The following is a 14,238-nucleotide window of genomic DNA, read 5'->3' as shown; positions in this document are numbered from 1 at the left end:
AAATAGCTTTAATAACTGCTGGAAATCAACCTTGTCGGGGTTCTATAACTCTGGGAAACAGCCTATGTTTGATCTGAGCCTGAGCACGCCTGTGTAGACCGTGATGTATAGATACTGTTTATATGTTACAGGCTTCTGATTTTCATTGCACCTTGCACACTGGTTAATTAATAATGAAACAAGCTGATTGCACCTGTGTTTAAGCATCAGTCCGACACCAGGGAACCTCATGCTCCCTTAAGTGTTAACTCTGATAGAAGCCAAGCAGCTGTGCACGTACAAACCAGAGATGCTAAGCAGAGTTTGCACGTCCGTATAAAAGAAAACGAAAAAGGAAATCAAATCAAACAAATAAATATAGATTCATTTACCTGCACTGGCACGTTGTGAGTACCGATTTGGATAGGGGCTTCCTCTGAATACTGAAGAAATGTTGCTGTTTATTTTAAAAAATATGTTCCAACAGCTGAATCTTTGATAGATTTATTTACATACCTTGGCTGGGATTCTTTGGCTGGCTGTTCGACGACTGTCCTGCACCAACCACACAGTTTGAGTCAATTTAAACACAAACTTTCAAACAGGAAATGCCTTTTTAGTCAGTATAAATCAAGTGGATTTCCTCCGTTTTCTTCTTTTTTGTGTGACAGTTAAATGTTTTACATCAGGAAATAATTTACTATTATTATTATTATTATTATTATTCCTTTATTTAACCGGTTTAAAAAAACCTCTTTGAGCTATCTAATTCATTTTCAAGAGTGACCTGGTCCATAAAGGCAGAATAAAGACTATACAAGAATATGCACACAATTAACATATTACAACAAAAGCACATGTTTGGACAATAAAATGATAAAATAACTAAATATTCAAGATTTAACAAAGTCAAACAAGATTTGATAATTAAAATTAGTTGTAGTTGCCCAAAGAGTCATTTCCTTCGTATTTTATTAAATTCGTTCTGAAGTTTTTCTTTCATTATGTATACAACGTATAGAACGCTGTATTGCCCATATTAGTTCTGACTGTATCAACATTAAAGCGCAGAACAAAGATAACCCGAGTAAATGCAAAATCCAGTTTTCCAACAATGATTTCATTTGTGCAAGGGAACAGAGCAATCTAAAGTCATCGCTCCCTTTGTTCAGCCATAAATTCATTGTGGAATTAATCCGGATTAATCCTATTTTCTGGAAACCTGAGTTTATTTCCACCATCCAGACCCAAACCTACATGTAGAAATAATAAATCCCTTCAATGGAACACCATCTGAGAACAAGAAGTAGGCTAAAAGACCTCAAAAACCATGCATATTTCCCAGTTCTAAAGAGATAAAATCCCAGAACAACAACTAAAGCCCTGCAGGTCTCACTGAAGAGGCTAAAGCGTAGGGCACACCGGAGACAGACGCACTGTGCCTGCACCATCATTTTAAATAGAAGCCAGTATAGTTAATGAGAGTGGCTACACGAGGAGCGCCGTGCCGAGGCGGTGAAGATAGGCGCCAGTTCTATTTCCAGCTTTTTACAACATTGTGGAGTACTTTACAACAGACATTAAAACGCGGAACGACTTTATGGCACAAACCCAACCGCCGGCCCAAAGCTAACCGCAGTATCGATAACTTTAAAGTACTGTTGATCTTAAAATATTCTGATAAATAGTGTACTTACCCATTTTAATGAATTAGTCTCTCAAAACATGACGGCAAGTCTGATCACGTAAAAACAAAAGAGTCACTTTCCGCTTCCTGTTCTCAAGTCCCGCGTGATGTTGTGACTGTTGCGCGACTTTCCAAGAACCGCTCAGCGGCGCGTCCTGCATGACCACTTGACGGCACGTCTGTCTCTGGTGTGCCCCAGGCTTAAAGGTGTAAAGTCCAGAAAGGGTCAATTTTGACCTATATATTGACCTACATAGTGACCGGTTATCTACAGAACTAATTCCACTATCTAGGTGGATTTTCTACTCCATCTTCTAACATCCAGAAGTTTCTGCAGTGCTTGTTGACGGTCCACGAAGACAAGACTGTCAAACCGGGTCTCCAAACAAAGGCTGTCCTCTTGTCTCGGACTGCTGGATTCCACACTCTGAATAAAAGTGAACTTTTACAACTCATAAGTTAAATAATCATGTGGTTGAATGAACCAGATGTTACATGAAATGTTTGAATAATCTGTGCCTAATTCGGAGAAGTTGAAATGAATGTTGTCTTTACAAAGATCCATCTTATGATATGTACTGTTTGGTTTAACAAGTTCATCATTATCTACACTCATACACGATGTTCATTAGATGCAAATTAAGGTTAAGGTCGCCTCACATAAAGTTTAAAGATTCTTTATCCACAGAACTAGAACAGCTTGTATCTGGAAGGTGTGGTTTTCTGAGGGATGTTTGGTAAAAGCCTACAAACATGTCCAATTCTGATTCCCAGAAATGATAACAAGTGGATTATTAAAACTAGGGTGACTTCCCGAGTTGTTCAGTTTCGAGCTGAACTCCGGAGTGGCGCATTCGGAACCAGCGTCCTTGAGACGTCTCTCTCTCTGACACACAGTCAAACCCGTTGGCACACTGCCAGCTGACACAGCCGGCTCCTTAAGAGCACATCCGTGTTAGACGCAACGAACCTTCCTGCCTGCTGTGACCTGGAAACATCTCGAGACCGGACTGGTCACACTGCGGTTATTCTACGAACTTCGGTGCCTTGAGGTCCACCAGACTTCCTGATATTCCGGATCTGACCGGGGGTCTCAGATCAGGGTTTGTAGACACAACAGATTGGGTCTGATGTTGTTTTATGAATAATCAACTCTCTAGTTTATAGCAGACAACAAATTATTTTACACCCAGAATTCACAATCTCTTTCAGGTACAAAGGTTCTGATACGCATCTACTTCACACCACACCACCTACAACTCACACTCCATCACCGCCTATACACTCCATCACATGTCATTATTCATAGCTTGTCATGTTTTATAATTAGTTTAGAAAAGAATAAAATTCCTTTCAACTACAGCGTATACTTGACTCTGCCTGAATTAATACGAAGTGTGTTTATGATCCCTGAACAAGCGAAGAATCCTAAACTCTTCTGGTTAAACATTCAAAGATCAGTCAGGTTGATATTTCATTTTATATGGAATCATCACATCTTATTGGTCATAATTAAATATGCAGTCGTTACGCTATAAAGTGCAACGCTACAAGGGTCAAATACCAACATTCAACAAAGAGAAAGAGATATGGGAGGAAGAGCAGAATCCCTTTCCATGTAGAGAAAAACTAACACTAACAGTCAGACACGGGGGTGGTAGTGTGAGGGTCTGGGATGGCTCTGCTACTTCAGGACCTGGACCATCAGCTGTAACTGATGGAACCATGAATTCTGCTCTCTAGCAGAACATCCTGAAGAACGGCATTTTCGACACCCCCCAGTGTCCACTTTAATTCATTGTGGTATAAGCAAACGGATTTCCCCTCTCCCTTGCAGTTCGCTAGTGTTTTCAAACAGGCTGATCGCTTTTTAAAGTCATATTTATAAGCACAATAGTATAATTGCAAGTTCTGGATCCACTTTGAATCCTTCTTTGTTTCCGAGCTCTTGTCATAGAAAACGCTTTCCCGACGTCGACTTTTGTTTGACCTCTTTTTCTCTTTTTGTTTCTCAGAGGCTCCGCCATGATGAACACGATACAATAAACACCAAGTGCTGCTAGCGTGTCTGTTCCGAGGTGTAAACGTGGATTACCGTAAAGTGTCACTGCTTCTCGTGAAATACGTGACTTTGCGAGACTTCAGGTCTCTGGTCCAGGGCGGCTCAAGTTACAAACGCGGTATTCTGCCTACAAGGAGCGGAGGGGGCTGAGAGATTATTCATTCACCCTGTGAAGGGTCATTTTAGAAACTAGTGGCTCAAGAAAATGATGAAAAAACATGACAGTTACTTAGTGTACCTTTAAACAGGTTACTGATGTTGGAAACCCTAAATATGGCTGAAATTCAAACAATTCTCTAAGGAAAGTGGACGTGAGAGACCCGCTAACAGTACTCACAAACACTTGAGTCAGTGGTTTCTGTTGTGGGTGAAACATTTAAATGTGACAGCAAAAAGAAATCTGTAAAGCGGTAAATACTTTTTCCACAGCTTGGTTCCCACATGAACCAAAGCCGAGACATCCCTCAAGGCTTCGGAAAAGTAGCTTTTTGTTTGTCTTGACTTACTTGAACTTGTGGCAGCCACATGAGCAAGGTACGGGTGACTGCTGCCTAGATAGAAAAAAGACATATCGGGTGCCAGCTTGGAGAAAAGCGTTAGGAATAAGGAAAAGGAGGGAAATGCTTGGAAGATTATTCAGCACCAGGCACATCTCATGTGAAGGCATACCTTCTGATACCGTGGCACTGTCTGCTCACTGAGGCGGACCAGCTGTAATTTTTCATAACTGCTGTTGTAACTAGTTGTAATTACCAGCTGAAATAGTTCATCTTCATCGCTCAGTTTTACAGAAAAGAAAGCTTGTTCTGGCAGGCTTCTGGCCTAATTACAAGCTGCAAGTTCTGCAAGAAGTCAGCTAGACGTGCATCAGCTGGATGAGATTCGTGCATATTTAAGGGTGTGCTTGCTTCGCTCACCTGCATCCCTGGTTTTGTGGGCAGCAGCTCGAGCTTTGGTGGTAGTGGTCGGACGCGTAGTGGTTGTGGGAGCCGGTGTGGTGGTGGGTTCAGGAGTCGTGGTGGGGACGTCGGGCGTTGTTGTGGTGGGCGGCAGCGTGGTGACCGATTTACCCTCGTTTTGACCTGAAAAGAGTCGAGACATGAAAACAGCCACTTATGGAACGGTGGACAGGGGAGGAAGAGCCTCGACAGTAACCTCTGTGTTGTCATGCATTCCTGTCATTCTTAGCAGAACGCAGCAATCCAAATCCTCATCCTAGCTGAGCGAACCTCAGCATGCCGGAGGATGTTGACTCAGAAACCTTATATTCAAAGACACAGCGGTGGCGGGACGACTAAAACCTACCAAAACCAGTCTTGAACTCAAATGTTCTGATTATACATGATAATATCACAATAAACCAATCAGTGTTGGGAAATGATAAATATACAATCAATCAATCAATCAATCAATCAATCAATCAAAGCTTTATTTATAAAGCGCCTTCCGCAACCCTGTCAGGAAGCCCAAGGCGCTGAACATGGTACAGTAGAAAATATATTGAATAAATAAAAATAGCAAATCAAATTACAAAAAAAGGCGAAACATTCTGGTACAGGACAAATGTGTAAAACAATGGATAGAGTGAACCAATATACGGCAGTTTTGGTCACATTTTGTTGATTAATCTTGTGGGATCCGTCGGTATTTACACTATCATTCTTGGCTAACACATCAAAATCTGAGCTCAATATCTGTAAAATGGACAGAGTTGCTAATCCTAATCAGCTGCGGGGGTGGACTGACCCATCTGGCGTTCTGGCACTGTCCCGGTGGGCCGCTTAGCCAAGTGGGCTGCTTGCCCAGCTTGGGCCGACACTACTCCACAGTTGGTGATCTGCACAACATTAGCTACATGGTAACCCAAAGCTAACAGAGTTTTTCCAGGTGTTTTTAGCAAGAAAAACGCGGTAGAGCGATGACGTAGGAGTTGTTTTACCGCGTTAGCATGTAGCTAATGTCCCGCTGATCTCCGCCCGTGGAGAAGGGGCTGATCTGGAAGGTCAGGGCTCCCGGTCGGTCGCAGCGATCTGGCCCTGCTTGTAATTTAACAGTCCCAGTCCATATTAGATCTCACATTCGGCCTAGAGACGAGTCCGTGGGCGGCAGCACCCCCCACCCCCACCCCCTACCAATGGAGAGGGCCGACTGAGGGCTGATGACTTGTAAAAATGCCAGGGCCGAATTTTGGTCCCAGTCCACCCCAGATCAGCTGTCACCTGGAATTTGATCAACTGCAGATGTTAACCAGCTGTAGATTCACATCCAGCAAAGATCTTTTGCTAACAGAAAATCCAACAAACACACAAAGACCGTTTGGCTTTATGGTGGATGATGATAATCCGAATAAAGTGCCAAATGTACCCGATCATGCGTTTGTATCAACAGAGAAAGTGGTAAAGAACATAAAAATATGAATGTTAGAGTTTAAGTCTCCTACTTGTTTTCACGTAGGTTGGTCTAGAAGGAACATAGTCCAGAGTTGAGGGGTAGATGACGTCTTTCTTAGGTTTCCCCACTGAAACCCAACCAAGTAAGATTTATTGTTGGGGAAATTAATGATGAATAGTAAATATTCTGATTCTCTTTTCCATCCTCAATACCTGAGACAACGAACGACTCCCTCCACTTGGGCAGAGACAGCGAGCGCACCCCGTTGGAGTTGCTGCCTTTGTAGATGTTCTGCCCCGCCATCTTCCTCACGATTACCTTCCCTCCTGTGTTTGTGATGACTCCACTGTAGTGACAAACAATGGAAAGGATATAAAACCTTTACAGGACAGTGCTGAATGAGATTTATTCTCCGGTCGTCACACCCATGGATGGCTGCATTACAGATGCTGGAGATGGAGGCGAACACGCCCGTCCCGTAGACTTGCTGCCGTGTTTCCTTACAGTGAGCAGGACACCTGGCGATGAACTCGGGGAGGTTTATCTTCCCCGCTCTGACGTCGCAATCTATATCTGGAACGACTGAACAGAGGAAAGGACAGTGTAACGTCCTTCATGGACTCCAGAGTTACAGTGCTACCATAAAGTTTGCATTCGCTGAGGGGTATCTCATTTATTTGGCTTCATGCTCTTTCACCAAATTGAGATTTGAAGCAAGGGTTCTCCAAGTCTAAAAACTCTAGTTTCAGCTTTTAAACAGCTAATAAGCAGTTTATGAAGCCAGTATAGTGATCTCATTTTCTGCCTCCTCTTTCCAACAGCTGGAATTGGATCCAAGGTATTCTTGTTTACAGAGTATTGCATGTTTGGAGTTTGTATACCTGTGACACGAGGCTAAAAGGTGCTTGTGGACTTACCCTCTAACTCACAGATCAACGGCTTGATCGAGCATATTTTAGTACCTGCATCCCTTCACAGGTGCAAGTTAAAAGGTTAACGTGCATCAAAACCTAAATATTTTACCTGATGTTTATTTAACAAGAGCAGGTCATGTGTGGGGAGGGCTTCGAGGACATTATGGACATTTCCTGGCTCAGACAGTTATTTTTCATGCAGAGTAACTAAAGAAGTCTTAAAACAAAACTGGTACAAGTTACTTTTTATTAAAAAAAAGTAGTTCAGACATTGATAATTTCTCCCCTTTAAAGGGTTTAAAGTAGTTTAACAATTTTAAAGTAAATTAAAGCTCAACTTTGCTCTTATTTTCAAAACATTTACATTGGTCTCAGTGTTTCCCCTGGGAATTTTTCCAGCTGCGGGGGTGGGGGGTGGGTGGGGGAATTATGACACGTCTCACCTTCATGTTAATATTGTTTTATTTGATGCACTCCTCTTTGGACTGCACCAATCCAGCAACTGCTGCATTTGAATAACTAGTATTAACAGTGAATACACCAATATTTGCACAAGAATAATTCTGTTTTAGGGTTGGGGGGGTGGGGGGGGTGGGGGGGGGGGCATTTAATTTTTCTTGGCGTCTGGAAAAACATCTCCCTCTGCCCCCAAGACCATTACTGGGCTGGCCCTGTTAAACACCTTCTACACCCCTGCTTATTAGTCTTAATGAAGTATTTTTAAGCCAGTATAAAAATGACTGAAACACAAATGTACATATTTGGCATTACTGACCAATATCTTTGATTTAATTTATGTGTTGAGAACATCAAGATGCATTACAGTGAACATTATAATAAAGTACATGTTTCCAGTGCAGAGAGGAGACGACCCATGGAAGCACTGATTTGATCTCATTTCAGAGAAAAATAGAACAGGTCAGATGCTCCTAATAAATAAAATTACTAACATAAACTCAGGAATCTGTTTCTTTGCTTCATTGTTCTGGTGCTGAAAACATCACTCATGCGGATCAAAGGAGATACACAGATGAATGCACCTCTTATTTATTATTTGGAAATGAGTGGGTGTGGTTTACATCAGTACATTATTTTAAATCTGAAATTGATATGGATCGATCAGAAGTTGCTATGTGTATTATCTGAAAACTATTTACAGAGCAGCCTCAGAACTGAGATTAAATATTTTTGATCACAACAGTAAAGGAACTATTACAGAACAAGTTTTTCAGTAAAATCAGAACATTAATATTTAAGTGCATGAATTAATACATCTGAACTCATGCAGTGGGAACTAGGAAATATGAAATACTAGAACCATTTTATTTTAATTTGATTCAACTGATTTTTTCCTATTGTTGTTGGAACTTTACACAGTTAAACAAAACAATGTTTATTAAGGTGTGTGTGTGTGTGTGTGTGTGTGTGTGTGTGTGTGTGTGTGTGTCTGTGTGTGTGTGTGTGTGTGTGTGTGTGTGTGTGTGTGTGTGTCTGTGTGTGTGTGTGTGTGTGTGTGTGTGTGTGTGTGTGTCTGTGTGTGTGTGTGTGTGTGTGTGTGTGTGTGTGTGTGTGTGTGTGTGTGTGTGTCTGTGTGTGTGTGTGTGTGTGTGTGTGTGTGTGTGTGTGTGTGTGTGTGTGTGTGTGTGTGTGTGTGTGTGTGGGTGTGTGTGTGCGTGGATGGGCCGGACGGACTGAGCTGCAGTTTTGTGTGTAGGGAGGGGCGGGTGCTCTATGTGACTGGCCAATCACAGAGCGTGAAGGCAGTCAGTTACCCAATGAGGATTTTCCTTCAGCACGATTACAGATATTTACGAGTTTTACTCGTCTCATGCTCGTATTCGTCAAAAATGCTTTATCTGTACCGGATACGCGTCCGAAAATGAGTATCCGGCTCATCCCTAGCTGTAACCACCCTGCCCTGCCTCCTCCTCCTCGCTGCCTGCCGGCTGTGATCACAAGCAACAACAGAGTAGTTCCCGCTGCTTCTTCAGGAAACAGCGCAACAACAAAAAAATCAATAAAACTTGGGATCTTGTGGGCGTGGCGCTGGGATTTCAGCGGTGGCGCCCCGCCACGGCTACGCCTATGTGTGGGAAATACTGGCTCTCTAGTAGGAATGAATGCCTTGTAAGTTGTTCTCCAGGGGAAAGGCTCCGGTGCGCCTGACGTAGATGAAATGGCGGTAGACAACAGGATTTGGAGTCTTTGTTTTCTGATATTTGGACATCTCTCCTCTGATTGGCTAACAGAAATACAACTCCAATGACTCTGTTTGCTCTGCAATGTAGTTTTTTTTCTCCACAAATGACACAAGCCTGAAGGAGTTCCGCTGTGTGGTGGATTTGTTCATGCTAACAGTTAGCTACTACCTGCTGAGACGTTCTCTGTTGTTTCCGGGATGCTAAAACAACAACAGCCTTCCCCATCACGAGTCAAGATGGGTGCACCAATCAGAGGTGAGATGTCCAAAAATCAGGAAATAAGACTCCAAATCCTGCTGCCCGAAGCTACTTTCTCCTGCGGCTGACTTCCACGTCCTCAGACAGGTGCACCAGCTTGTTTTGCCCAGAGGACGACTTACAAGGCATTCATCCCTAGAGACCACTGCAAATGTAATTAAAAATTACTAAAGTTGACGTTTAGCTATACCTGTAGAAAAGACCTTTACAACTAGGTAAAACTGGCAGGATGGTGCATCTGTGGAGTGAGAAACAGCTAAACTTGTGCGTATCGCCCTGATAAAATGTGCAACATTCTCCCGGTGATATTTATAATTTTTCCAGGTGCTATCCACACATTCAGATGTTTCTTTTTCCATGGATACACGAGTCTCGCAAGTCGCACCTTGTTGCAAAGGTGACTAATTCGGCCTCGCTCATGCAGGTAAATGCAACTTTTTACAGTGATCAAGCATGTTTACTTTGGATGTAGATGGTTCGTCCAAAATCATTTGTCATGTCATTATAACGTAACAATTTCAGCACATTAAACTAGAAATTTCACTGAAACCACTTTAATTTTTCTGCAATAACAGCGAGGCTGCTGAGGACTGCAGGCTGGTGCCTACCTTGCTTTGGCTTCTTGTTCTTTGATCCATTAGGCTTGGCCCGGCATGCACAAAACCAGATGAATGCTGCCAATCAGAGAAAGGAACATCGTCATTATCAGTGTGTACACTGTTCAGCACTAATATTTGCAACCATTCTCACCAAGAACGACGACTATAACTGTTACTCTGGTCATGATCGGCGATGTTCTGGTCCAAAACCTGAGTCAGGTGTTCTTGTGCGACCTTCCAGGTACAGAAAACAGAGCAGATTTGCACCATTATCTTCTAAAAACAGGAACAAGCAGCTTTTCGTGTAACATTGTTGAGAGTGTTTTGTCTGCAGGAAACAAGACAAAACACTTTTTATTTCCCTGTATCTGAGCAGCAGAGCTGAGTTAACACATCTTGTGTTCATCAAGCCAAATGTGACCAGTTAAACATCTTCTCTTCATTACAGGCCGCGTCGTCACACTTCAAACATCATCCGGCTATGACAAAGACAGTATTTCAACCAACCAGAGGCTCCATGGGGAACATCTGGGTCCTGAAACTAAACGGTTTGCAGGAATCCTGGAGTCAGACTTGTATTAAAGAGCACACAGACATAATCTAACGGGTAAAGAATGAGAGAACTGATCTTTCGTTGTTCGACTCGAGTAAACCTCCCACCGTGTCTTTCATTCAGAAGTTAAACTTATGTGAAACCATGAATCATAGATGTGGGAGGTGTTGGCATCCCTCCAGACGCTGTGATGTAAAATTACAAAATGATCACTGCTGTGGTGGCAACAACAGGCGTCTGATTTATGACAATCAAGCCTAGGAAGGGCCTTATTACACAGCGGGGACGACTGCGAGCCACTGTAGTTCCCTTTGACTTTAGGGATTTATTGACTCAGTTGTCTGCTTCTGTGGAACATTTTATCTTTAGCAAATTAGAATTAGGTGGGCTTTAAAACTCTCATTCATTCATTAATTCATTCATTAATTCATTCATTCAATAAGTTTGCTGTGGTATCTAGTATGATTGAATACCTTGTGAGTCATTTTGTGTGGAAAAACGCTCTGGTGCACCTGTTTCGCGAAGTAGAAGTTAGGAGTGGAGTGTGAAAAACAGAAGGGTACGAAGTCCATCTCATTAATATTAATGATATGTAAATATCTGGCCTCTGATTGGCTAAAAGCAATGCAACTCTTCTGCTGCCTCGGTTCACTCTCATTCTCCATCTCCACAAATAACACAAGCCTTAGGGTGTTTGCCTTGATGTTTTGGCCCCGCCCCGGTTGCCTAGGAGATACGTCATCAGGAACCGCCAAGACGTGTTCCGATGTTCATGTTCTACCGAGGTGTGTGTTCTCCGTTTGTTAGCCGTTTAGCTAGCTGAGCAAGGATGCATGGGAGGTGTCTTGTAGCCTAGCCTTGGTCAAAAATTACCCAGAATACACCGCTGTGTTTTCAAAAGGTCGGCGGATCAGAAGCTGGCAGCTACTTCGGGGGCAAATTTCAAGTTTAAATGTAAGTCAACTCATTTAAAATGTTTTTTTTAGATTCAAAGAAGTTATCTATGGTTGGTTAGCGGCTTAGCAGTTGCAGCGTTTGTGGCTAGTGGGTAGTAACCCACTTATATATTTAATTAAACAAATATACACACAATTTACAAAGTAAAAGGCTCATTCTATATTTATATTGAAACTTATACGTAGAAAATATAACTTTATCTTGTAACGTGATCGCTGCTTCTACTGAAAGTCTGCTCCATTTATGTTTATTATGTTTATGTTTATTTATTTAGCAGACGCTTTTATCCAAAGCGACTTACAACTCATAACCTATAGGGTATGTTGTTATCTGTGGGGGAAACCGGAGTACTCGGAGGAAACCCATGCATGCATGGGGAGAACACGCAACTCCACGCAGAAAGGCCACAGCCAAGCCGAGTTTTGAACCTGCAACCTTCGTGCTGCGAGGCAACAGTGCTAACCACTGCGCCACCATGCAGCCCATTTTCTTTGACCAAGGAAGGACAGTGTTCTCGTAAGGCCAGGCGCCTTGACATTAAGAAACGCCCCATAACTTCTTCCATCATGTTGTGGGGTTGCTAATGCTAATGGTTAGCTTCTACTAGCCGTTTTGTTAACATCTTGCAGCCAAGTTTCTCAGTGAAAGAGATCTTTAATGAGTTGTGAAGCTGTATTTCCAGCATGTCTCTGAGACAGAGATGAAGAATATTTTTGATGATAAAATGCCGTATAACGGGTACAATGACTTGGGACTTGTATGCATGCTCTAGTTGGCCTTTTTGTTATCTTAGCTGGTGTTAGATCATTCAATACATCCTGAATCAAAGTCATGAGAGAATGTTTCTCATCTGTGGAAATGTAAAGTCTTATAACCTTTGAAGAGTTTCTGTTTTAACATAAACAAAAGTAACTAAAACAAAATTAATTACTTTAAAGTGGTAAAGAAAATACTTTCAAAGCATCCAATACATTGCTATTAAATTTCCATAGCAACGGCTTCACATTCGTCCTGGTTTAATACCAAAGCCTAATTTTTATTAAACATCGAGTATTATGCCCCTGGCAAAAATCATATTTATTATGTTTGGATCTTAACAAGGTTCAAAGTAGAGCTTCAACATGCAACAAGAAGAAATGGGAGTTTACTGCTGATTGTTTATGATTTGATTCATTCATTGAGGCTAGCCCAACTAACACACAACACAACCATCATCCTCGTAGCAACAGGAGTTCCCCCTCTGCAGCATCTGTCAGCGCGGACATGGTTTTTCCACAGCGCCAAGCTTTGACAGGTAGACGACTTCGACAGCGAGGACTACAACTGTCTGTGCAGCAGGACGGAGCTGAGACTGTGTACAAGCTGGGACAGATGTGCACTTCTAGAGGAAACAGGGAGACAGCTAACCTGTCCTTTGTGAGAAATCAGCTGCCTGACAGGAAACTTGTTTCCAAAGTTCGTGCACTCATGCATGAAAACACTTCCAAAGGACACCATCTGAGGACTTCCTCGGCAGAGCAGCATGACATCATGTAATGACAGACAAATAGCAATAATTTGAATGCTCTTAATTCATGTTTTCAAAATGAGCCTCATTACACAGGAAATGATGTCTTTTGAATAACGCTGGTGGGAGTTTCCTGTGCAGAGCTCTGAGGATCCTTGCAGAGGCACAACCTCAAAAGAATTATACTAAATAATGCAAAGACAGATTTTTGTGCATGGGGTTTGATCGTGTTTAAGAAATCAAATCACCCCAGACAGGTCACATAGTTTGTGGAATTAAAAAGCTGCACAGCGCGGAAATTACTCCCGCATAATGTGGATTACATCGAACAACACAAGCCTAAATGAGCTTGCACAAAGCAGAGGCTTGTGCATGGGCAGCTAATTAGTTTTTGCAGCATAAATGCACATTCTCGGCTCCTGTTGGGAGAGTTCTCCTTCATTTATTACTTTAATTCTGTGCACGGCTGCCAGAGATCTGATAAGGAAGGAAAAACGTTACCTCACAGGTGTGTTGAAGATTTGAGATAATGCAAACAGGATGCCGAGGCTGGGCAGAGGTACTTCTACAACAGCCACACAATTGCATCTTATGACATTGGCAGACCACACACACTCAGGTGGGATGCATCAAAGCCTCGCAAAAATACTATAAAACACACAGTATCATATCCCAAATTACAGCTGGGGCGTGCAACAATGTTAAAAACAAGGACCGCTTCTGTTGCCAGCGCAAACACATCAGGGGCTGGAACGAAGGAAAGCCTGAAACAGCCAGTGAGTGTTTTAGATCCCACCACTGACAGGAGTCAGGACTGTGCTGACTGTGTAGGATGTGGCAAAATGCTGCAGAATGAGCAACAAGGATAAAGATCCAAAGCCAACATGTCTCTGCAGGGTTTCAGGGTTTGTTTCTACTGCGGATGCATCGTTTGTTTATGAAGCAGAGCACATGCTGAATTATTCCTGGCAGTGACTTCGGTGCAAGCCTCAGCCTGCAGCTTGCTACTGGACATATAGTTTAGAGGCCACCTGCACTTGATCTGCCTCTCTCAATGCATGAAGACAAGTCAGACTGCGCACACAAATGTCAAAGCAGGTCTGGCATATTTCAAAATAAAAGCCCTGTCC

At 42.5% G+C, this 14,238-nt stretch overlaps 1 protein-coding gene across 4 annotated transcripts in view; it reads right to left on the bottom strand.

Moving 5' to 3' along the window:
* vit (vitrin) overlaps nt 1–14,238 on the bottom strand; it is a 31,462-nt gene that overhangs the window by 16,825 nt on the left and 399 nt on the right. For 2 of the 4 annotated variants that reach the window (XM_015943978.3, XM_015943980.3), the window contains exons 2-10: nt 10,243–10,325; nt 10,101–10,166; nt 6,545–6,701; nt 6,332–6,465; nt 6,169–6,246; nt 4,646–4,810; nt 4,235–4,279; nt 496–534; nt 372–422 (exon numbers count right to left, since the gene is read on the bottom strand). In XM_015943978.3, the coding sequence (XP_015799464.1) occupies nt 372–422; nt 496–534; nt 4,235–4,279; nt 4,646–4,810; nt 6,169–6,246; nt 6,332–6,465; nt 6,545–6,701; nt 10,101–10,166; nt 10,243–10,276 (769 nt within the window). In that variant the 5' untranslated portion in view covers nt 10,277–10,325. The remainder of the gene's footprint in view (nt 1–371; nt 423–495; nt 535–4,234; nt 4,280–4,645; nt 4,811–6,168; nt 6,247–6,331; nt 6,466–6,544; nt 6,702–10,100; nt 10,167–10,242; nt 10,326–14,238) is intronic. The other 2 variants (XM_015943979.3, XM_015943982.3) reach the window with 2 other exon arrangements.

The sequence above is a fragment of the Nothobranchius furzeri genome, chromosome 12 (genome assembly GCF_043380555.1).
Source record: "Nothobranchius furzeri strain GRZ-AD chromosome 12, NfurGRZ-RIMD1, whole genome shotgun sequence".
Lineage (NCBI taxonomy): Eukaryota > Metazoa > Chordata > Actinopteri > Cyprinodontiformes > Nothobranchiidae > Nothobranchius > Nothobranchius furzeri.
This window is presented reverse-complemented; position numbering and strand designations above follow the sequence as displayed.